The 25,792-nt window shown below is 46.3% G+C and overlaps 1 protein-coding gene across 1 annotated transcript; it reads left to right on the plus strand.

Annotated features, from left to right (window-relative positions):
* Positions 1–3,942: 3,942 nt before the first annotated feature.
* Positions 3,943–25,006, plus strand: LOC144179449 (uncharacterized). Its single transcript, XM_077707808.1, has 4 exons — positions 3,943–4,229; positions 8,551–8,693; positions 20,497–20,610; positions 24,317–25,006. The coding sequence occupies exons 1-4, from the start codon at positions 4,004–4,006 to the stop codon at positions 24,854–24,856; spliced, it is 1,023 nt and encodes a 340-aa protein (XP_077563934.1). The 5' UTR covers positions 3,943–4,003; the 3' UTR covers positions 24,857–25,006.
* The last annotated feature ends 786 nt before the right edge of the window (positions 25,007–25,792 follow it).

A 25,792-nucleotide genomic window follows, 5' to 3' on the forward strand; every position in this document is an offset into this window, starting at 1 on the left:
GGGCGTTCATAATGGGAAATCAACAGCTGCGCACTCTAACAGCTGCAGCGAAAAATAAAAATTTATATGACCGAATTAAAAAGACGAAACCTAGGTAAAACAGACGGCGGGTTTGAATTTTCGGCCTAGAACACTGCATTGCGGGATATAGTCTACGTATTCTCTGTGCATGTGCTTGCATAGTAGTTGCACTTCCCTTTGTTTGTGAGAATCAGTGGCGTACGCAGGACTTCTTTTTGGGGGTGTCCTTAAACAAAAAAATGGGAACATGAAAATGAGAAAAAGAATGAAAAAAAACGAAATAAAAAACAAGAAATCGATTAAAAATACAAGATCTTGGGAATGCGTTGCATACTTTTCTTAGAAAACCGGGCTAGTTGGTACAGATTCATCTTAGCGCACAAATAACGGGAAAAAAGGGAGGAAAACACGTACTGGACAAGCGCTGATCATTGTCCCATTATTTGGGCGTTGTGAAGATGTATAATCTACTTAGCCGTCCGATCATGTAACGAATTTTCTTTTCAGGGGAGTTTCAAAATGGCTGACCATTGTGTTACAGCGGATGCCGAACAAGTTTATTGGGTGCACATAATTCCAACTGAAAAACAAATAAGATGTTTTTGGATAATCGGCTAATAGACAGTGCTGTTCTTATCTCCCTGTCCCCTGTGAACACCGAAATTTCACGGGGGCCCCCCTTCAATATTCGTTTAAAGGATTTACACCTAGAACGACCGCGGACAGTACAATGGACCTTTTTCCAGTAGTGCTCTGCGCATGCGCTACTCTCTCTCCCAGCGCCTGATCCGCCATTATTGGGGGCAAAATGTAAACAAAACATTAATGCCATATTGGATTAGCCGGTTGCGAACACCGAGCCAGATAAATGTTGCTCTGTTTTGTGAGCCCTGAAAGCGGCCGACAAACAAACAATAACAATAACAAACCAACAATCCCGCCACTCTTTCCAGTGCGTGCTGTCTTCGAATTGGCTGGCGTAACTGATTTTCCACTGTTGCGCGCGTCAACTGCTCTTTTCCGTGCAGCGAAGGCAGTGTCAGTTCACGGTTTTGCCTGCTTTTCCTGCAGTGCGCAAAACTTGCAGACATTTGTCCTGTGCTGGGGCGGTAATCTCGAGTTTGTCCGTCTTGAAAACGTCCGTTTTGCGTCCGTTTTATTGTGACGTACTTCCAGTTGTAGGCGGGCTTTGGGTTGACGTTTGCACAACTGTTCTTGTAAGCACCTTTTGAACGACTAAACCTATTTTATTGTTCCGCCAGCGAACCAGCAACAAGGCGCCGAAAAATCGTCTGCCCCGAGAAGCCGCGGCATTGCTCCGTCGTGCTTGCATGGCGTCACATCTGGGTGTTGGCTTTTAGCCAATCAGGGCTTGCTCAAAACGGACACTTTTGAAACGGACACAACACGGACAAAGCACGAGAACACCGCCCGTGGTTCCCAATGTTTATAGAAGTATCTATAAACGTTGCGGGTTCCAACATCCCGCGTGCACCTCCTCGACTCGACAAGCAGCACTCGCCTAGCGCAGTTCAGGCGCCGTCAGATGCACTGGTGCTGCACTGCCTGAACTGGTTCACGTGGTGCAGTTGAATCGAACGGACCCGTCGTTTCGGGCGGCGGCAGGCATAGAGTTTCTTACAGTATACACTAGAGAGGAATCTGGCGCTAGCGTCTATGCGACTCACATCAAGGTCGTCTGTGTCGTCATGGGCCGCCATTATACATCGCGCTCGCCTTAGTTTCATCATTGGCTTAGATTGAAACGTTTTAGTGACCGCAAATTTAAACAAAGTGCCACAAAAACGCGAAGAATAGTGTTCAATTATGTAAGTTGAAAATAAAAACAGGCTGTTTTAAAACTATGAAATAAAAAAGTAAAGCGTATTTTTGCCGGAACAGTTGTGCCTGCTATTCCGCAGGCCAAGGTTGTAGTTACAAACAATGTTATTATTTGGGGGCTAACTTATTAGAGAATGTGATTTTATTAATTTTACCATTATTTCAAAAAATAAGGTGTTTGAATAGTTCAGGGGTGAGACAGCTGCGCATATTGCGCCTTTATGATACAATTCCATTTTCCTGCGCCGAGCTGCTCCAACAGCATGAAAATTGCGAAAATTGCGCCAAACTGCTCCAGAAGAGCCTGAAAGGCACGGATTTTGATGCTCATGTCAGTTCCGGCGGGGACGAAAGCCTCCCGCATCCCGGTGACCGCTTTATTGTCGGTCAACAAAAATGGCAAACATAAAAAGACTGAAATGAAGCAAACGATAGATTCTAAAACACGACTGGCTTTCTGTCCGGGTTCGCTGAAACGGCCTTCCCGATTAGGCATCGCTGTGGCTACAAACATGGCCGCCGAAGGAGGCTATGGCCTGCTACTGCCTACTTCACGCGCTCACTGCGCATCGCCGATATTTACCCTGGTTTATTTTACGGTATCAGCTGGGTTCCAGTCTATTCATTCTATCAATTGTGGCTCTGAACAGTGACGTTAACGCGGGGATATGGTTTGAGATTGGTGCGATATTACGAGAAGTTGCGCGGCTCGTAAAAAAAGTTTTGAAATGTGGGGCCTACGACTTCGGCGTGGTTTGACCTTGAGTGCGAAATGCGGGTCGTGAATTGAACTTTTTGGCTCGTTGTGGTGTTCTAAAATTCTGAGGTGTTGCTGTGCTTCGAAGCGCGATCGCGAGCCTCGGCCCGGGAGGGAACGGTCGGCACGAAAGCTGCGGGCTGTGCTGCGGCGCCGCAACCTGTCCAGCAGGACTGCATGGTTGCCATAGCACGCGACTAATAACACTTGATGTATGCGAAGTGAAATTTAATTCCCAAATCTAGGTGGCTAAACAGTAACGCTACTCAAATGATCATCGGGTGGACGTGCGCCCCACGGACTGCAACGGGTAGGCTGGGCTATGCGACCGTTATCTCGAAGTTGCTCAACTGTTGCCGCGACTACACTCGTTCATGCAACGCAGCCTGGGATTACAAAAATAATAATTTCAGCATTACAACGGCAAGAAAACACGCCACAATTGCAGTGCCCTTAAATTTGATAATGTTAATGGCAGTTTTGTTGTCAGTGTTCCGTACATCCGCAACACAATATCACTAGTTCGGAAAAAGGTACTGCAGTTAGAACTTTGTGATACTCTTAAAAAATTATTTCGCTTAAGTCTGTTCCAGTGTTCTGGGTATTCAAAACTGATTGGAATGTGTACTGGATTCTTCAAATTGCTGAAATTATGATTTTTTAAGCTCACAAGACGATGTATTAAATGTCCCCCCTACTTGCTCCAAATCAAGATTCTTCTGCTCCAAAATTGAAATTTTGCTGCTCCGAAAACTGCTCCCAAATCTCTTTGGGCTGTCTCACCCCGGATAGTTTCGAAAGTTTTTTGAGCGTGCCTATGAAAACGTTGCCTTCGTGGTGAACCGGTGCACCGCGACCGCCAGCTAGTTCAAGAAAAATGAAAACGCGGCATTAAACAGTCGTGGACGATGACAAGATAGGACGCATACAAGCGCCCGTATCTGCCGTATCTTGTCTTCGTCGAAGTACGTTTTGTTTCTTCTTTTCGTCGGCTACAAATTTCGCGGCGGCATATTACCCGCTCAGTCATATACGTCCTTCGACTGCGGCATGAGCAACGTCAGTTGCGATCACGCATTGCCTGCTGTTTCACTGAACACGGCTACCACAGAAACGGGAGGATTTCGGCTTCCTTGTAGCTCGTAAACGTGTGAATGCATAGTGAAGAAAGCAAATCCCAAAAACCGCTTAAGAATCCAGTTGTCATGCCAAGCCCAAGCCAAAAAGGATGTCTTCCCTTGAACCCCCCCGACGACATGGCTTACGAGGCGCAGTTTCTTCTCTAGTATACTTACTAAGAAACTCTATGGCGGCAGGGCGGCAGCCGCGGCAGCCAGCTTCGCACACTTCGCAGTCGCAGCGGTACAGCAGTAGCTGTAGGAGATGAACAATAATCTTGGGCAAGAGCAATCGTTGGCAAGTGCAGAAGATGATGCCGACGAAGAAGCTGTCATTCGCAAGTACGTCAAGGATCTGGCGGTGGCGGGAGAGTTCTGGGTGGGAAAAATTGACGACGAAGCGGCTTTGGAATCGCTCGAGCGGGAGCTCATGACTTTAGGCGTCTCGTTCAAAACGCAGGCGTCCTACCGGAATGCGACAGACAATTCGGGTAAGTATGACTTCTTTTTGAAGCGGGGAGACCGGTTGACGAATGCAACAGGTACGGTGGAACTGCCTGTAGGGCTGACTTGTCGCGTGCAACGAGACAGCAAAGAAAATGAATGATTTTTGGTAGGTGCATAGTGTGTTTGCGTCCTGAGACGGGTTCGTTAGAATTCGTCACAGTGTTGCGCACACCTGCACATTAACATCCCCGTTCCTTTTGTAGCTACTATATTGTAAAGCTCCAACTTGTTGCCCTAGCTTATTGAGAATATTGGCTGTAAAGGTTGCTATTTTTTTCTTTCGAGGGAGAGCTAAAAGACCTTCTCAAAGTGCATACAAGCAATGCACATTTGGGATGTTGTGCTAAACCAGTGTATTGAGCAGTTATAAAACTTCTCCTCGAATAAATCTTGAGGCTGCATTCCTGGCGCTTCAGTTGTTGAAAAGCTTATGCAAGGGTCTTCTAATTTTGCTTTTGCATTGCTTTTTCAACATAACAGATAGCAAATTGTGAACCTTAGACCGTCCTCATAAAAATGAAGGCTGCCAAAATTCTGCGTCAAGAAGAATTGGCTTAGAAACATAGAATATGAGGGCATGTGATGGGTATGTTAATAAAAACGCAGTTGACACGCACCTTGTGACGTGACATGACCGCACAAGGGAACATGACTTGTCACTAAAAAACAGCGATGGGTTCCTTTTGTCTACCCATTGTAATAGCTACAGAGGCGCTGAAAGGAGTTGTTTGTTTGAGGCCAAGGCGCAGTTTAGGCAGCCTGGCTGAGCATGCATCTCTGTACGGTCATAGAACGGATGTGTGTGAACTGTGGTGGTTTTATGTTCACTCTCACGCGTGAACTATGGTGTCTGAGTCTCGTGCCACGGACATTATTGTAAAGGACTTTCGGTGCGGTGTACTAGTTGTTTTGTGAACTTGTATGATCTTCACTTCCTTTCATCGGTGGCACATTGCGTGAATCCTGTGCTCTGTAACTTGTGTTGAATAAATTCTCTTTAAGCTACAGAGGCGCTGTGTTCTTTGAGGGGATGACCATTGTAGGCAGAATCCATGACTAAACTGAGCGTGACAATTTGTAGGCGTGCCATATCAGGAAAGCAGGTGACAAGTGGGCCAGTGATGCATCCCCTATGTTTGCGTGGCAATGGGGAAATATTTTTGAATCTCTTTTAGCAAAAGCTCGTTAATTCGAACTCGAAGGGGGCCACAAAATTGTTCGAATTAGCGGGTGGGCGCTAGGATGAATGAAAATCGCGCCACACTGCGCAGGCAGAAGACAAAGAAGCCACCTCTGGACTCGTTATCACAAATTAGGCGCTACCACACGTTTGTGGCAAGTGATTTCGTAAATTATGTTCGTGGAGCTCGAACAGCAAACAAAATTAATCGATCTAATGTCGAAATAACGACACTGTTTATACTTGAAAACACATTTATTTACATGACATGACAGGGTCGACGCAGTCAAAATTCAATATACTCGGTTGATTACTTCTATTTTGGCCTGACTCTAGAGTCGACTTCTTCTGCGAGGAGTGAAGTAAACCAGAGGATCCCAGTTGGAAGTAATCGTTCTGGATACCAATGCTTTCGAATTATTGGGAGTTTTCTCCCATTGAAATATACAGGACTGTGCTTGGACCAGGGTGCCAGTTCTAATTAACCGAGTTCGAATGAACGAGATTTTACTGTAATAAGTTAATTTTATAAAAACCATGAAATTTCCTGCAAAATACGGTAAACACAAGTGCCAGTCCCGCCTATTCTTCCCAAGCCCGCTGTCAATTTTGGGCTCTCATTTGTTCCTATAGAAACATGGTGCTACACATCTGGGGGGATCTTCAAAATTGTAAACAATCAAAACTTCGAGTATGGGTGGAATAGCTCTTATTGTTGGATTAATATTCTATCGGAGATTCTGATACTCAGTGAAATATTGAGTTTTGTCCGAATACTCGGGCGTGTTACAAATACTTGGGTTTCCATCAACTGCCTTACAAAAAGTAGGGTTGACTAGCACTTTCACCAACACTGATGTTGGCTGTCGTGCTCGTGAAGCTGAACACTGCTAATGAGGCTAAGTAGTATAAAGTTATAAATAAAAACAGAAATTGTGAGCAGTATAAATTTAGAAACCAGATAGCCAACAACGACTAAAAGAAAAATAGCAATAACCAGATTTCACTTTTCCACCACTGATGTGCTACTACTCACATTCACGTTAGTGAAATGGTTTTCAGTTTTTAAGCTGAAACTGTTTTGTGCTAGGTTCTGACCAAAATTGCAGGCATCTACCGAGTTCTGTCGGCAGGGGTTCACATGTGCTCGCTTGACAGCTAGTGTAAGATGCTCTGCAGGTCTCAGTATAATGTGGGCGTCTTGCGAGCGAAAAACACTGACATCGCCAGCTAGGATGACTCTTTTGTTATGCCATATTTCATTTGCTACTCACAATTAGTTCGCAGTGAAGTCGAAAACGCTACGGCATTCCCGTCTGCTGTGAATACATAGTTGTCTACAGGGGCGTAGGGCTATAGAAAATGGCTGTAACTCTTGATTTGCTGGAACAATGTTGAGACAGGCTATATGAAACTTAGAAATAATTCAAAGGATATATTCAAAGGAAGTCTAACTAAAGTATGAACTTCAGACAGTTGGTTCTGCATCACATGGCGAAAAAACAGTGCTTGTGCTGCGCTCATGTCATCATATTCTCTCCTTAGCCATTTTTTAGCGCTGTTTTTTTTTTTTTTTTTGTCAGAGGAAGTGATGTGTATGTCTTCATTCGATCAATATAGTAAGCCAGCATACATAACTTAATACTTATCCAACAATACGCTCATCTTCCATCTTCACTTTAGTGGAAGGGCTCTAAATTTATTTTTTCTGTTTCCATTTACAGCTGTTTGAAAGTGCCCACATTCGTGTGCAGCGTTGAATGTTTTAAATAAATATGAAATAAGGTATCCTGCTTAGTAGCACTGCAGAGGAGATTTGCAGAAGGAGGAGGAGACAGGTGATCCTCAATTTTGTCTGCACCGTTTGAAACAGGGGCAAGCACTGTTTTTTATCGACGCTTAATCTTGGGCGAGTTGGTGATTCACTCTTAGGTGAAAGACAATCTGGACATGAAAACAAGAAAAAAACAGGACATTACGTTGCCATGTCTTGTTTAACCCTCAACTCGGTGAACCTCATTCCAGCCGCAAAATACGTTTTCAAACTGAACAAAAGCGGGAGATACTGACAAACCTTCAAATTTTGCGCTACAGTGGCCATGCAGACAAAACACAAGTTTGGTTCACTCGAAAGGTTGCCTCGTTAGAATTATACTGGCACCACCTTTAACGCACACTTCGTCTAACTAAGCTATATAATGAGTTAAAAAGGGAATGGCCTTGCGACCCACTAGCTCATTTCCCGCAACAGAACCGATAATGCGATACGCGCCAGCTCTGTGATTGACTGAGGCTGGCAAAATGAAACGCAAATTTTGCAAAGCTTATTTGCCCAACGAGCTATCTGTGCCTAAATTTAGGGCCCGTTCTTTTTATAGCAGTAAAAATTGGGTGAACAACTAAAGTTACGAACGAAAACGTGAACACCAAAGTGGTTAGTGTGGCACTTCACCAGCTGCCACTGCCTAACACAGCTGTCGGGCGCGCTTGACTTGTCTGACGCAACACTGACCAACTGACATAAGCAGCCCGGTCATTTAACTCACCATGTTTGTCGAGCCATAGTTTAGGTTTCAGAAAACAATTTCTATGAACCCTAATAAAAATACGGCAGTTGTAGAATCCAGCCAGAAGCAAAGTGCAAACACTGGCACTTCAGCAGTATGGCAGTACCGTCTATGAAAGAGGGCGATCAACAAGATAACCAAACGGCTGTCTGTGAGATGGTAGCAGCCCAGGTCAGCAGGCTATCTCAAGTTTTAAGTCCTTGCTCTGGATACGTCATTGTCGACATCACGGAAATGCATGATTTAGTGGAAAAATTGAAATTTTGGCTTAAAATGTTTAATTTCTCGGTGAATAAAGCATCGTTTGCTGCTGGACAAGCGCTGAGGGCACTATAAAACACCAAATCTTCCGTACTTTGTCTGCATGAGCCATTTAATGAGTGAAACTTGCATTCATTCTGTCTTCACGGCCTCTTGTAAGTGTTTCGAATACGTGTCCCTAATCAGCCCTGCGCACAACTCCTCGTGTTCAGAAAGTCGTTTCCAACGATGGCCATGCAAAACGGCAGAGTTTCTCTCGGTGCAGGCAAAACAGTCATAGGGCCCCCCTTTGCCCAGGTCGGTGGTTCTTCTCCATGGATCAGGGCGTTGTGCCCATTCACCTGGACATGCCGTTCAGGGTCGTTTCCAAGATCATCAAGGGCTGCCTCTTCGGCAGGGACCGCCACAAGACCGTGGCCAGGAGGGCCGAAGCCTTGGCGGTCAGTATCGCCCTCCACTCAGCTTGTGAGCTACCAGCTGCGAGTGAACTAGTGTGTATGTCTCAGCCTTTTCTCACGACAGAAATGCACCTATATTTGTATACGACATTTCTTCTACCTCTTTCTTGATGCTTGTATTATTTTTGCCTCAGTGCGAGACTGGTGCTTTTGTTTTTGGACTGAATAGTCCACAAACAGCGCCCTCTCGGCAAATGTAGTAACCTGAATAAAATAAAATAAAATTGAACACTTTCACTAGAAACACTTATGAAGGCAAAATACAATTTCATTAAGTTTCATTGAACTAGCCAGTTGTAACTTGCCCAGTGCCCTTCGAGCTGCCGAAGATGTTTTTTTTTTTTACTTTAAAAAAATGCAAGAAATATTGCAGAACATTTAAATTTTGCACTGGAATGTCGAAATGTGGGTCAGCTCTAAAATTGCAGTTGTCAATGTGTCAACTGCACATTAGCGTTCAAGTGATACGATGAAATGGAACCGGGGGCCCTGCTACAATCACCCAGTCATGTTTCCAGACAGTGGGTGCAGTCTCATAAAAAAAAGGTTCCGTGACGTTGTAGTGACATCGCCGGAAAGTCGCCACTGCTACATATGTTTCCTTTGAGATCTAGATCAGGGCTCTCCCCACGGTGGGTGACAGTGGAGATGCTGCCCACTGCTCTGCTTCACTGCCCACTGCCTTTGGTAGGTTGCCCACCATTCCCACTGGACAGTTTCAAATGCACGCCTGAGGATCCAGAAATGCCCGCTAAGAACAGCAGCAGCGGGTCGCACCTCCCACCTCCTGGTTACGTGGAAAGGAGTCTGAACAAGTGGCTTTGAAGTCTCCGATTGCCAGCTGCATGCAAGTCTTGATGGAGTCGGCAGAGTTTGCTGCTTCCTTATTTTGTTTAGGAGCTTCCACTTTTACCACGCTGTGGCACCACAATGCCCGGTATTTAACCAGTGTTGCTCAATTTTTGTGATGAAAATTTGAAATCCTTAAATTTCTGCTTTCCTCTTCTCCATTCTCAATATGTCCACCTCTCAAAAATTACTGGGGAGAACCCTGATCTAGATTATTTGGTAGAAGTTTGCTATAAACTTCACATCATTGTTATTTGATAAAACAGTCATTTTAATTAACATAACTCTTATTTTGTTTTCATGACCGCTTTAACGGAAGAATTTTGACATAAGGTTAAGTGCATCTTCACTTCACAGTTGTATTCCAGTATACGCATCACATCGGTTCAATCCTCGAATCCACTTGACAAATCAGCATGTGTGCGTTTTTGCGGCTTCGATCTACGCACCATTTCACGCTACTCCGTCCAAGAATGAAGTCGGAAATACATAGCTTAGGGGTGACGAAGGGCTTAATACTTAACCCGGGTGCTGTGGGCAGACTCGCGCTGTTTTTAAATGTTTTTGTTAGTGTAAAATACAGTGAAGAAATTCACTTCTCGAAGAGGAAATCCTGCTGAAAATTTTTACTGAGGTAAAACCCCTTAGTGCCCTGTTCTACGGAAACTCATTGTAGTAGTAGTAGTTAGTTGTTGTCCGGACCAGTAAATGGCAGCCGCCTTAAAGAGCAAGTAAAAAGTTTGGTGGCTACAAGGGGGACGTCTGACGGTACAGTATTCGCGCCAAGAGAGAGGAGTGCGCGAAATGCGATGAAAATTTTTGCGCTGCTAGGGGCGCTGCAGTGTACAGAGGTGAGCTCTGATGAAAGAGCCAAGTAGGTTCTGAACCATTGGGAATGCTTTGAATAAAGCCTGTGCTTGGAGTATTTTTTTGACCTGCCGTGGTGGCTCAGTGGCTAAGGCATTGCGCTGCTGAGCACGAGGACGCGGGTTCGATTCCCGGCCACGGCGGCCGCTTTTCTGATGGAGGTGAAAAGCAAAAACGCCCATATGTACGAGATTTCGGCGTGCGTTAAATATCCCCAGGTGGTCCAAATTAATCCGGAGCCCTCCACTACGGCACGCCTCATCGCCTGCGTTGCGTTGGCGCGTTAAACCCTACAATCAATCAATCAGTATTTTGTTTGTTTTCGCCTAGGTTCATTTTACCGAATAGCGTACAACAAGGTTGATGGCACGCAAGTGTTTATTGTTACATCAGCTATATTGTTGTGTAGCCAGTACTGTTGTGACTAGTTGGTTGGACTATGCTTGTTCAAGTGGTGGTTTCATTGAGCACTGTGTATACATTGCTTTGCATATGTACAGGTTTTATAACAGTGCAAATGAGTCTACAATACCCAAATTCAAACACTTTTCAGGATACCTACCAGGCCCCTGTTAGCAGTGAAACATTTTTTTGTCAATGAAAATTTGCTAAATGAACGTAAGCTGTCGATGGTTCAACCCTTAGCAGTTCAGAACTTTTACCCACATTCTGGCCGTTCCGAACTGCAGCCATTTTGGCAGTTTCTGGTGCCATGAAAAAAACACAAACTGTGCAAGAAAAACTCGCAGGATAACTAAATGATGGTTCGATTGCTTCTACGATGTTTTGATGCGCCGATGTCGTTGCGTGTAGAGAAGCCTTCTTGATGATCTACGTTGGTGCCTTGATGTTTGCGGCACTGATGGTACGACAACCATCTTTTAAAAGGGTTTTCCAACTGTATATTTAAACAGATGAGACGTGCAGAATATTTACTGACTGAAGTTGAAGTTAACGAAGTAGGAGGTAAAGGGAGAGTCTTAGCCAGCTACAACTTTGGGCACGCGGCACCCCCGTCAGTGACGGACCCGGGCCTATGGGAGACCCTCGTTAGGTGAATCTGGCTTGCTCGGCCATACGCTGACCGTGCATAGCGTATTAAACCCTGTAGGATCTGACCCTGAGAGGTTGTCTCACGGTTTTGATGGGTCACTTGGGCTCCGCCAGGCGTGTAGCCGTTGGGGGAAGGGTGCCTAGGCCTCCCTCCCGAAATTTTTATGGTTGGGGGGGGAGTTCTCGAGCAGTAGGGCTTTTGCCACCCCACTTTCCAAGAAGCTTGTCAACAGCAGATGACCATGTGCAAAACTGAGATCTTTCCCTGCCCTGCTCCGACGGCACTGAGTACATAGTCTGAACGGGCCGCCGTGTAAGCGGCGCATCACAAAAGTGCACAGGAAGCCGCACGCGACAGTCGGCGCCCAATAAACAGAGGACGGCGGCTGGGCTCCCGACTTTGCTGCCACTGCGGCTCTTCCGCTCGGACCACCCACACCTTTCAGCTCCCAAACATGCCCTGCCTGCGATGCCCTCGACAAGCACTATCACTCTCTGTGCGAGTGCCCGGCACACCCCTTCCCTCCCAATCCCTCTGGGAGCAGGCACCGCACGACCTGGAAGCATCGAGCCAAGTCTAGGTGATGTCACGTAAGCTGTCTTAGCCGACCTGGGGTTGACCACCCAAGCCTGCCGTCAACCGAGTGCTCCCTCCCCTCACCACCCTCAGCGACGAGGAATGTCCTGGCGTCTACACAATGATGCATCGACGACCCGTGCCGCTGCTGGACATAATTCGCTTTTAGGTGCAAAGTACCTTAGCACCGCACAATGTCCGTCCACGTCCGTGCGCACAGCATATAAAATCTAAAAAATTCGCACGGGCACCGGCAGGATTCAAGCCTGTGTCTGGTAGACCAGACAGAGTTAGTGTCAATCGTCTGACCCATTGGGCTACGACCGTGAGTTAGCACCGGAGAGTCAAACGGCTTATTCCCTCGCCTGTAACGGTGCGCAGTACCTTAGGACCTTCCAATGTCCGTCTGCGTCCATCCGTGCGCACACCACCAACAAGCGAAAATCAAGCGAAATTCGATTTGAGCCGTGAGTTGCAGTTTCATTTAATTTATGGAATAATCAAGGTGCAACTCACGGCTCAAACCATATGACGGTTGGGGCGCAAATGGGATGTCACTCGGGGCGCAACTTGGATGTCATTTCGAGTCCCCGTACTCCGCACCCTCGCCATCATCCACGGAGTGGAGATGCTGCCATTTTTGGCAACATCTCGGCCACCCAAGCGCCCGCGAATGCCGCCTTAATGACCCGAAACATTCCAAAGAGCTGGTGACAAAGTCCTCTCACGGCGCCTTCCTCTTGGCAGCAGGCTTGATGTTCCTATCTGCTTCTTTGGGGACGTACCATGCATCGTTCTCCTGCGCTTTGCGGTGTGGTGGATAACAGCGGTGTGGTGGTTCAATAGGACGCCACTGCAAGAATACCAGAAGGGATTCCAAATGTCCTCCCAGTGCTTTAACATCGGTGGTCCAAAGGGCTTCGACCCTAGGCAAATTGCCTCACCCTGAGTCAACCTGTCGTTCACCTGCCCGAGAGGGAAACATGCCCTCTCTGAGTGAGTGCGTGAGTGTCAGTATGAGCGCCATGGATTTTTGTGATTGGTGCGTTCCTGACAACAGCGGGAGAAAGTGGACAGAACTACGCGCTCTGCCTGTTCACTCTGATCAAGGATGTGAATACCGTGGAATCTCGTTAAGCCATACCCGCATAAGCCATAGTTTCTTTCTGTATGTAATTAATTAAGCCAAATTCCCGACTCTGTTTCCCTTTAACCTAATGCATTTGGATACACCTTAGTGCTGGTTAGTACGTACTTTCTTCCCGTCCCTGTCAGGTAAAGTTAAGGAGGTTTGACTATCCTTGTATACATTTTTTTTTTCTTTCTTGTGCAACTTGGTCCTCATGACTGCCCCGGCATGATGCCAACCACGGTCCATTTTGACCACGCTTCCCCGGTTCGCAACAGTGACCACACAAACCCTGGCAGTTGCGGCAGCCTTCTGGCCCGCCCCTCTCCCTTCCCCTGATTCCCGAGCTTAAACAATGCTCTCTCTCTCTCTCTCTCTCTCTCTCTCTCTCTCTCTCTCTCTCTCTCTCTCTCTCTCTCTCTCTCTCTCTCTCTCTATCTATCTATCTCTCTCTCTCTTTCTCTCTGACTCTATCTCTCTCCCCCCCTCCCCACCTTCACCAAGCAAAATATGCCACACGGCGTGACAAAGGGCGCCACTGGTTCAAATTCAGTGACGAGGTCTATCACAGTGCAGGCCAAGACGCACTGCCATTCAGCCCGTGCTTGGGCTGGAATATGTTGCGTGTTTGCCCTCTTGTGTGTGGTGTTCTCTGCGTTCATCATTATGAGCACGAAAAAAAAGCAACAAGGTTCAATGCTGACACGCTACTTCAACAAGCTTCCGAAGGCAAGCTTTGTAGATTAGTGCAATTTTCCATAAGTGCGAAAGCGTAATAGAATGCGTCTACAACCGCATCAACATTACTTATGTAGAGTTTGCTTCCTGAAGCAGCAGGCAGTTTAGGTTTTAGACGTATAATTTGAGGAGGACTTGAGCTGCTTACTTGTTACTTACGAACGGTAATATTTTTTAGCATGCAGTGCCTCGGCGGTCGTGCGAAGAGAACGAGACGGCTACCAATCCGACAGCTGCGGTCGTCCACAACAAAAAAGTCGCTGGACCGTCGTCTTCAGAAAGGCTGCCCGTGAAGCTGAATGAACCGCCTAATGAAAATGATATTGGAATATACGTAGGCTGCCCGACCCTTCCCGAAGACACGAAAGAATGTGTCTACACGAGCATGTGGACACCGCGTTCTAGGCACGATTTCGAGGTGTCTGTGTCAAAGGACGGAAAAAGACTAAAATTCCAGCTGAACTGGCTGCAACGTTTCCAGTGGCTTGCCTACTCATGTGTCCAAAAAGGCGCCTTCTGTAAGGTCTGCGTCCTATTTTCTATAAAAACTGGAACAGGAAAAGGTTCCCATGAAACTGCGCAGAGCCTCATCATCTCACCCTTCTTGAAGTGGAAAAATGCCCTTGAAGTATTCGAAAACCACATGAAAACAGAGTACCACAACGATGCAATGATCGCTGCACGGTCATTTTTGGAAGTGGCTCATGGAAAAATGTACGACATTTATCTGCAGCTACACAAGCAAGCAAAAATCAAATAAAAAAAAAAAGGCAATGCTGCAAACAGTCATTGAAACGGTACTTTTTTGTGGCTGGAATGAAATCGTGCTTAGGGGAGACAGAAATTCTGGCAGACTTGCACTAGAAGAACCCGCAAAAAACGATGGAAACTTCAGAGCACTGCTACGCTACAGGGCGAGGGGAGGCAATCAGATTCTTGCTGAGCACATAAAAATGTCTGATGGAAATTTCCTCTGCACAAGCCCAACAATTAAAAATGAGCTGATTGCGATAATCGGCAAGCAAATTCAAGATCGAGTCGTTCAAGCTGTGAACAAGTCTGGATTTTTTTGCGTTCTCGCCAATGGCACAACTGATGGGACACAAACTGAACAGTTCTCCCTGTGTGTACAGTATGTGGAGCATGAAACGATGAACATCAAAGACGGTTTTCTCACTTTCGTACCAGTTTCAGATCTCAGTGGATCAGGTCTGGTGGAAACGTTAGAGGCTGAGCTTGTTCGCCTCGGTTTAGACCTTCATAGCATGAGAGGTCAAGGTTATGATGGAGCCGCTGTCATGAGTGGCTCATTTCGTGGAGTGCAGGCCCGGACTCGCGAAGTGTATCCTTTAGCAGTGTACTTGCGTTGCTATTTGTATTCACTGTACCTTTGCTTGAACGATGCATCTAAGGTAAGCGACATCTGAAGCGCTTTCGCAACGATTGGTGAAATTCGTACGTATTTCAGAAGCCCCTCAAAAAGAATTGATGTTCTCAAGAAGCACCTTAAGTATTCGTCGCGTGCATTTTCGTGCCTTCATAAGTACTGCGAGACTAGATGGGTTGAGCAGTATGAAGCCGTGATTCTCTTCTGAGATGAGCTGCCTGCCTTTTTAGAGTTGCTGGGAGTACTTATGGAAAGGGAAACGGAGAAATGTGACGGCTTCTGCACTCCGCACTCATCTGTGCAGCCCTCAACTTTTCAATCTCCCTCGCAGTGAGCGAAAGGCTTTTGAGTCTTACGTTTCATTTGCAAGGCAATTTTGTCGACCTTAGCATCGCCCTCGAGCATATCGACTTGGTGCTGAAACAGCTTACTGACATCAGAAAGGTTCCGATGATCAGTTTTTTGAAGCAGATGAAGCAGATTTTTTATTTATGTGAAGCAATGCCGAGAGGACTCGGCGTTCAGCCAGAGATTCCCAGAAAAATCGGTTCACAGAAGTACAGAGAAAACCTTGCTTCCTCTTCTCCTGAAGAATATTACAGACAGACTGTTTTTTGTCTGGTATTTGGACGATCTGCGGTCTGCATTGACTGAGCACTTTACTGGTCACAGGGCGATGTTGAGCAGTTTTCAACTCGTGATGCTCGCGGCGGCCGCTTTTCTGATGGAGGCGAAAAGCAAAAACGCCCGTGTGTACGAGATTTCGGCGCACGTTAAAGATCCCCAGGTGGTCTAAATTAATCCGGAGCCCTCCACTACAGCGCGCCTCATCGCCTGCGTTGCGTCGGCGCGTTAAACCCCACAATCAATCAATCAACTCGTGATGCTGAATTATACCGCCAACAGCAGCTTTGAGTCGCTACCGTCGGGAGTAGCCATGTACCTACATGGCACGGGAAATCTCGGAGATCAAGGTGGAGTGGAAGATATGGAAGCAGAAGCGGCAAGCAACACCTCCAGAAGAGCTGCCAGGGTATGCGACTGAGGCCATCAAGCAGTGCAACGCCAGCTTGTTTCCAAATATCGGCACTCTAGTCAAGATACTTGCCACACCTGCTGTCACCACAGCGGCAGCTGAGAGAAGCTTTTCGATGCTGAAGTGCCTCAAGGCCTATGTTTGCAACAGCTTTGTTGAGCAATGGTTGAATGGGTTGGCTGTGATGTCGCTCCACAGGAAGTCCATTGACATGAGAAATGTAATTGCATCGTTTATGATGAAGGCACGGAGATTTGTGTTTTAGGCTCCAGATCTGAAGGTGCCAGAGGAGCACTACATAGCATTCAACGTCAGACGTTGGGTGCAGCTCTCGAGTATGCTTTAATAAAATGCAAACTATAGCCTACCGCCCAGTGCACTCCGGAGTGTAGAGGCGGTACTTCTTTGTCGAGCCCAGACTGGTCAACAACTCTCGCCAGCACTGTTGCACATCATTAACCCACACCCATATATTTCCCCACAGCCATACCGCGTACCGCACATTGTATATGGGTCGTATACGACCCATACGACCCATCATGCCCTGCAAGAGGCACAACTGAGCACCTCCTGTGGAGTTGCCACACTTTTACAACGCTTCACGACAGAGCACTTCAGTGCCTCGGTGGACATCGACCTCGCACTTTACAAGAGTGGATCGATCCGCCATCGCACATCGGCCCATCGGGCACACTTTGGCTCCGGCATGCCTTTCTTCAGTACTTTAAAAAAGAAGAAGGACCTGGCCGTTTCTTCGCAGAGTCGGCCTCGAGACCACCCCATCTCAAAGAAGTGGACACCTGTTCCCCTCTTGCACCACCTTTAACCCACCTTATTTCTGCCACAGTGGTTTTAACCTGTTATAGGCAGAAATAAAAATGTACAAAAAAAAAATATTTTGGCTATTTGTCATTTTTTTTTTGGCTCTGAGTAACGTAGTTTTATTTTTATTACCGGAATTTGCTGAGACATATAGTCTGTATAAAAACATTGTACTATTAGGAAGATCCCTTTCTAAACTAAAGACGTAAAACAATAAAATAGTTCTTAAAAGCTCGTATAGTTTATATACTGTGATTTTTATGCAAAATAATTACTGAAAAATGGGTGCATTCCTCAAATAGTCAAGGCCTTCAGCGAGTGGGCCCCCCTGAAAAATGTTCTTGGCTGTGGGCCTGGGTAATAGCTAGTCTTGGGTAGTAGCTAGTTACTAGTAACGCGTTACCGGTAACTGGTTACTTTTTTCAGTAACTTGTAACTAACTAGTTACGTTTAAGTTACAGGAACTTGTAACTTACACTGTTGCTTTTTTACAAAGTAACTGTAACAGGAAATACTGTTACAGTTACTAGCTTTTTTTATAGAAAACTATCCAATAGCAAGACTCGTTAAAGGCATACGTACAGTTTGTGTTTTTATTTTTTTCTGATTTTTTTCTCTACTCTTTTACCCTTCTGCAACATGGATCTCGTCGTAGTTTAGGAGAGGAGGTCATTAAGAGGATGGATTATTTTTCGTGCAGAAGACCGAGGTTGGAGGTCGGTGTTAGTGGTGTCTTAAACTAATCCGTCTTCTTGAGCGAACAGAAACAAGACAAAAAATAGAAAATAAACCTCCGCAAACAGTGAAGCTCTCGGATGTCAACTATGTTCAAAGTTATAATGAGTATTGCAAATAAATTCCCCGATGCCACGAGTGCATCAACAAAAAGGTTCATGCAAGGATATGAGGTGTACACAACGATTGTTGGTGTTATGCCTGAGTGCGTCTTTTTTAGGTTCCCCTCGTCTAGAGTTTACCACGTGAATTTCGACTACCCGCACGCCTTCGTGCATCTATACTAAACTCTGTCATTTGGTTTCTCATCTACTACTTACATTTATTTCTTACTAGCATGACTGCAATGAAGTCCAGTGTCAACCTGCTCTTATTACAGACTCCTCGCAAAATTTCTCGCCTGAGCTTATTCCACAAACTGTACCATCATAATGAACTACGCGATGAATCAACTCCCTCTCGGTCATATCTTTCCCATCGCATTGATTACGCTTATAAAGTAGGTTTCAATTCATGTTTTACCAAAGTGTTCATGCAATCATTCATACCACGTACATGACAAGGGTGGAACCGCCTTACAGCAGAAGTTGTATCAATTACTGATAACCGTATTTTTCCCGATGCCGTAGCTAACATTGTATGATAAGGCGAAGTTATCTTTCTACAAATAACTGACTACCCTATAGTGTTTGTATTGCAATTACCTACTTTATTGTGTTTGTACACTAAAATTGTAAACACTCGCCTCTAATGCGTTCTTGCCCTGAGGGTAAATAAATAAAAATAAAGTGATGGAAAAGTAACGACGTTACTTTTTCTCAGTAACTGTAACAAGTTACTTTTAAAAATTCTGTAAACTGTAACAGAGTTACTTTTTTGGCTTCGGTAACTGTAACTTAATTTTTACTGGTAATGTGCCCATGACGCACATGCCAATCAGCATCGAGTGGCAGTCTGATTCGTTGCACTGCCACGTCCATGCGTAAACTGTGGCGGGCAGTGCCCCCATAACCCTGAAACGGTGCTCGCGCTCCCACCACCAAAAAAAGAAAAAAAGGAAAAGAGAAAAAGTGACAAGTGCAACACAGCACTGAGAACCCCGTGAGAACATGTGCAAGCGTCTGGGGCGAGCTTTGACGTACGTGTCCCGCAAAGCCTGTTCCCACATCCGTCACTATGCGCGCAATGTCTCGTCCGAGACAGGACCACCACCATAAACCAGCGGTCACCCATAACCACCCTAATGAACATGACGTGCCTTCTAGGCTACCCGCCAGGGACAGGCAGTCCCTGGCAGAAACCACACAGGACGCGCGACCGCGACAGGCGTCGCATTCCCTGCTCACCCCGGCTGCCACTGGAACATCTTCGCACCTCCTTACTGTGCGCATTGACGGTCCAACAAAGACAGACCCACCACCCTAAACAGGCCGCCGTCCAAGCACAGTTGACAGTTCCATGCTCCCGTGTTTTCAGTAGCACGACAACCTACTTCGTTTTACAAGTGTCCCGCCGGCTAAACCCACACGCAGGCAGCATGACCCAGACGCCGCTTGCCCGTCACATGCTGGCTGGCATAGAGTCATCTATTCATTGATTCCCCATTCAGGGAACCGCCACTTCGCAAGCGTCCGACACTCGCAGCATCGCTGGTGCCTGAAACCTTACAGGATATTTATTGTTCCTCTTGCATTCTGCTTGAAACTCCTTTATTGGTATTTGAGCAGCGTGTGAAACCTCTCAAAGCGTTCTCAGCGGTGCAGGCCTGGGTTTTTTGTTACTGCAGGTTTTGCAGAATATTACAGTTTCCCTCCTGCCTCCTTTTGTTTTTCTATCGCTGCAAACAGCACAGTCCTCACTGCTTTGGCATAGGAGCTCGTAGATAAAACGGTGTGTCCCATTTAGCCATTACTCATGCTCTGTACATGCAGACAGGCTGCGCTTTTTGGCTCGAGCCCTCAGGTCACCCACCAGCTGTTGGATGAGGTTGTGGCGGTACTGCAGTTTTTCTTGCTCTTTCTCGCTATGATTTCTGCAGCTGTGTGCGCCTCCAAATAAAACTATTGACAATGGAAACTTACAGATGCCAGGAAGAAAGGCTTTCACCACCTATTCACCATCTTTCGACAAAACGCATAGCTCACAGAGTAATGATCCACACGGTGCTGTCTCCACTACCGTCGTGGTCTTCGTCACTCGCTTCTGTTGAATCACTGTCATCACTAACCGATGGAGGCATGCAATTCTCTTCCTCGCGGAAGTCATCGGTTTTGCTAAGTGCAGCACTGTAGAATGCATGTGATGGGAAAGCAGCCATGCTTCTCAGCAAACAGCGTGCACGTAAAAATGCTCTGAAATCCAGAAAGCTCATGCTGAACATAGTGCTTTACCCTGGGCCAAAAAGAATAAAACTTCAGCAAAGCTCACTTATCTCTCAAGAGATGGCGAATCATCTACTATACGAAAATTGCAGGCGCATTACGGTGAGAAGGACCACAAAATTTAACCTTGAACACCCAAGTCGTGCGAGGCCTGACAGCGGACCGCAAAGGTTTGAACGTGCTTTTTTCTTTTTCTCGTCTTTTTTTGCAGAATGGGGTCGACGAGAGCCTCCACAAAAAGAAAACAAAGCCGTACGGAACCAAGAAAATAGGCTGCACGGCAAAGTTGCACCTGAAGGTCATCGACACGTATCCCGATTTCACGGCAAGTCGCACTGAAGGAATCCTCTCCTTGCTGTTGTCTTTCTCCTTGAAACACGGCTGTTGTCTCGGTGGCACGTGCCGGTGGCATCATCTGGTTTGCAGTTTATTTTTGGTTTCCAACAAAAGCTTGTGAAAAGGTGTGTCTATTTTAACCTTCTAGGACCAGTTGTCGCGTTTTCGCATCACACCAATTGTAAGCCGCGCAACCAGAAGAAAGAATCGGTGGCTGCAACGAAATCTACACAATGATGGCAACATATGAAACAAGTGGCATCATGTACCTAACTTTCAGTAAAGTGCTGACTCCTCCTATTATTCCGGTTTATGCCAATGATCACAGTTCCTCTGTGGCCATCCATTTACAGTTGTATTTGCTAGAGGAATGTAAGTATTTTGATTGCAATAAAAATGTCGTCACATTAGGTGCTTTGTTGAAAAACACCCGGAGTTGCCGTTAATAATTTGTTTCTGAAGAAATTTATCTTGTACTGGTCTATTATGACCTCTTGTTTTGTTTTTGTGCCATAGCCGTAAGTTTCTTGTGAAAACCCAAGCATGTGTAAAAGTTCTGTGGATTCCTCATAAGCAGACCAGCAAAAGCGGTAGCAAAAATATTTTTTCACGCCTTATAGAAAATTCAGGCTAGAAGAAGTTAGATTTGTCATCTTTAGGCTTTTAATGTGAACACTGGAGTTGTATTTTTAAGGCGGCCATGAAGAAAAAATACAGTTCTGTTCACGTTGAAGCAACTAGTCCTTGGTAAATCATTCAGTTCCATTGCAGCCACGAAAGATGTTTTTTAACTGAAAAAAAGAAAAATTTGCATGAAATATTCAAAAGCTTAGTTACAGTTGAACCTTGTTACAAGAGATGCTTGGTTTTAACAGACATTTGAAAATGGTTTCGTTAGTTTTCTTTGTCCACCATGCTAGCAACATCACATACAAAAGACATGGTTACAAGAGACACTCTGTGACTAAGGGCAACTTTTTTGGGTCCCTGGAGTAAATTCTCCAACTATTTAAAAGAGGCACAAAGAAAGGGGGGGGTCCTTATATAAAGGACCTGGAAAATTGCCCTGAAGATGAAGCTTAGGCCTGCATCCAAGAGACCGCAGAGACTCCAGAAACGTCTGAGGAGTTTGTGCTTGCAAATGTGGATTGCATTTTACTAGTGAAAACCAGACGCGGACGAAGAAGTACATGGGACACTCGCTAGTCTGGGTACGCCAGCTTTATGCTATAGCGTGAATTTTTGAACGCACAATGGAGAACGTACCTGTACGTCAGTGACACTGCATAGGGGAAATGCGAAAACATACCGGTACGTCAGCGACAGCGAAAGGGTTATTTCTGCCTGGCAGGGGTAATTTTTAACTGTGGATGGAGTGAAACAGCACAAAGTCAGCTTTTAGGAATGCTGCCACATGGCTGGAGGTTGTTTTGTAGTGCGAAGCACTTTAGGAGCCCGTCTTGACGTCGTAGCTCGTTCGGGGTCACGGTATCTAGCCACCACAGTCACGTAGCATACTGCACCCAAACAGGGGCTTCGAAAAAATAATCGCTTTCCCTGGTTGTGATCGAACCTTGGTCCGTTGCATTACGAAAACGATGTCAATCCCATTGTGTCACACAGGCACACGTTCTTCACAACGATGCGACGGGCTCATAATAGGCGCTAATAACGGCCAGAGATAGGAAATGAAGACGCGAACGTCGTGTACTGCAAGACAGCTGATTGCATGGCCAGCCAGTTGGAGCTTTGCATTCATTTAGTTCAACTGAATTACACAAACAGTTACTGGAGTGCCTGCACCATGAAGACCTACATGCTTTGCTGTAGTTAAAGGGCAAAACATAACAGGCACTCGCGTTATGGCTCTCAGAACGAAGATGAGAAGCAGCTTGTAGGCAGCTGTTTAGTGGAAGCAGTGAAAGTAGATTGTATAGTATGTGTGACAGATATGGCTTGTGTGTATGTATATAATCATTGTCTTTCAAGAAATATGACTTTGTAGTGGCGCTGTGTCATATTACGATGATTTGTCGCCACTTGTGAACGTTTTAACGAGTTGCTTTCACAGCTTAAGAGATGGCGCTAGGTATAACTGCTTGGTTTGTCCTCGATCAACGCTCCGTGCCGGTGCGCACCGTCGTGGCGCACTGTGCACCGCACCGGTTTTGGGGGCAACCCCGGTGCATGTTTATCGAGGACACTATTAAAGTTAATAGCGGATTTTCGCAGTGCCGGCACCCAATATGCTTTTTGTTTGCTTATTTTGGCAAGAAAACTACTACCGTATTTACTCGCGTAATCCTCGCACTCGCGTAATCCTCGCACCCCTAATGTGAGCCACCAAAAATTGGATTTTTTGGTTCCTCGCATAATCCTCGCACCCCCAACTTTGCAGCGGCGAAAGTTGCCTGCTCGCGAAACCCGCATGGTGCACGCGCTCTCCAACGCGCGCCCTCCCCTGCCGCCTCTCCATTCGGCGGAGAGCGCTGTGTATCCAAGGCCATCCAGGCACCCTAACAGCCTGCATGGCTACTCCCTAACAGAGTATTAACGGCATTAACTCTATGCTAACACGCTACTCACACTGTCCTTGAGCCGGTTTCGCGTGCGCGCAACTAGACGGCGTTCACGCAGCCCGAGATATCCGAGATATCCGCGGGAAAACATATCCCAAAGCCATGTCACCTCACTGTCATAAATCCGCTGTCGTGTCACCGTCGTGGTCCCGTCATAGAGAACAGCCGCTTTCAAATTGAAAGCGATAGAGTACGCGATCGAACAGGGCAACCGCGCCACAGGCAGGCACTTCGGCGTCACCGACTTGAACGTGCGTTACTGGCGTTACTGGAGTAGGGCACGCACATGACAACGACGAGATAGGGCGCGCGCCAGAAAGCAAAGGCGGTACTAATTTCATGATCGCTGATCGACGGGAGACTGTTTACGTTGTAAATAATAAAATAAAAAGAACTAGCTGCTGTTGGCAACACTGAGCTTACATATACAAAAAACGACCGCTACATTTAGCGGGACTGGCAAAAGCCAAATTGGCAACACTGTGCACCGGATTTTTTTTTTCCCCGCATAATTCTCGCACCCCTACCTTCGCATTGACTTTTCCGAAAAAAAGTGCGAGGATTATGCGAGTAAATACGGGTATGTCTGGCAACAATTTCGGCATAGAAAGGGTCGTTGGAGCAGCCAAGTCAGTGCTGGTGGCTTTTTTTTGTGTGTGTGACAAGCGCAGAGTAGCTTATTTCGCTGTCGGATAAACTAAGCATAACTAACACTCTCAAGCATGGCGAAAAACTGGCTGACATTGCGAAAGAATGGGCCTGTCTGAGTAGATGGTCTGGTTGACTGTCGAGAACAATGAAGTGCTAGACACATGTACGACGGGCGCACGTGATTTGCCTGCGACTGATCGTTACGACTTATTGTTAGGACCGGTTTTGGCGGATCCTAACAAAAAGTCGTAACGATCAGTCGCATGCGAATCGCCTGTGCCATCGTACATGTGTCTAGCGCTTGACACTGCCAAACACGCGACTCCGGTGAGATTGAACAGCGCTTTCAAAGAAGCCAATTGACGCACTCGGCAGCCAAGTCTGGCCCCATCACAGTATTTTATGTAATAAAGAACTCAGGTTCAGTGAAGTTCGGCATTTATTTATGGACTCCACCTTTCGCAGGTCCAGTGCGAAGGCGTGCCACTGTACCAGTTCAAGATCTCCAAAGCTGCCGCCGTGTCGTGTCTCACTCGCGCCCTCTCTTCGGGTCAAGAGGTGCGCTGTCAGAGGCTCATCTACCTGGCCATGTCGCGGAGGTCATGCCACAGCGGGCACGGATTCGACGACCTACTCAACAAGAAAGTCCGACGGAAAAGAAGATCCTCCTCGACCCCGCTCAGCCTGACCCAAGCCAGGGAATTCTTGGAGGAGAGTGTGGATAAAGTCAAGGCGATGTGCACGCAATGCACGGATGTCGAAAAGATCGAGGCAGCAACCGGGCTCTTGGTCGAGGCACAGAAACTTCTCGCGGAAGGGACACCAGCTTCAACGTGCGAAGACCTGCAAAACTCGCCGACCAACGAACAATTCTCAGGGAAGGGAAAAGGACAGCCGGCTGGGTGTGCGCGTTTGTGTCCTCTCTCGCCGGTTGAGAAGCAAGTGCCGGAAACTATCGCAAGTGGTGGGGAAGTGACGATATTGCTTCAAAGTTTGACGAGTTGAAAATGGATTCAGTGTGGACCTCCAATTTGCACGTCCAGCATGGTTCAAGTGTTGGCTGAAGGAGAGAAGAAAAATGCAGAGGGCGTGTGTTGTATATAAGCAGGCAGAAACAAAACGACAATGCAAGATATAAAATGAGTCACTAAAATTGTGATGGCATCATTTGTTGTAATAATATCGTACACAGACATTTATTTGAAGGCACGCATCAATTTCGTGTGCTCTGAACAGTACAGGCAGGCTTGTTGTGCCGTGAATGTTGAAATTTGGGTGCTAGGTGTTGTCTGGCAGTGACAGCAAGGCTTCTGACTTGAGACAGTTGAAATACGTATTGCAGGCTAATGCAACATAGGCTCAATCAAGACTGCAACATATTTCATCGGCACTGACAATGGCACCCCATATTGTGAGAATTTTGTGCCCTGCCCGTGCATTTTTCAGATCCTTTGCTTTTGTGCGTGATGGTACAGCAAGGTTTCGCATGAAACCAGAATTTGGGGTTTATACTACCTTTTGCAATGAAGTGGAAACCTAGTGGCTGGTCGTTTGTCAAGGTTGTTCTCGCAGTGTATAGGCAGTCGTGATTTTAAAACGAACCGTTCTTAATCTCGCGGTGTTGGTAACAAAAATGCATTGCAGAAAAGCCAACTTTACACAATGGATTTGCACAAAAGGATAATGATGATGAAGCATGAAGCACATTGAGTAAAAAACGCTTCCCGGGGTCTGAATCAAACGGGTCCGCCGTGTTACGAAGCCAACGTCTATTTTGTAGGGCTATTGTGACACAGTCAACGCTGGGCGGAGGGGGTGTTACTCAGCTTTCTTTAGAGGAATTCGTTTGCTTTTGTCTGAGTTTGGGCTTTAACTCGCAGGCGGGTGCACTTTTATCATTAACGCTTTGACTTTGATTGCAGCGGCCTTGACTTTGAGACT

Source organism: Haemaphysalis longicornis, unplaced genomic scaffold, assembly GCF_048455015.1.
Source record: "Haemaphysalis longicornis isolate Haplotype H1 unplaced genomic scaffold, Haemaphysalis longicornis Haplotype H1 scaffold_4, whole genome shotgun sequence".
Lineage (NCBI taxonomy): Eukaryota > Metazoa > Arthropoda > Arachnida > Ixodida > Ixodidae > Haemaphysalis > Haemaphysalis longicornis.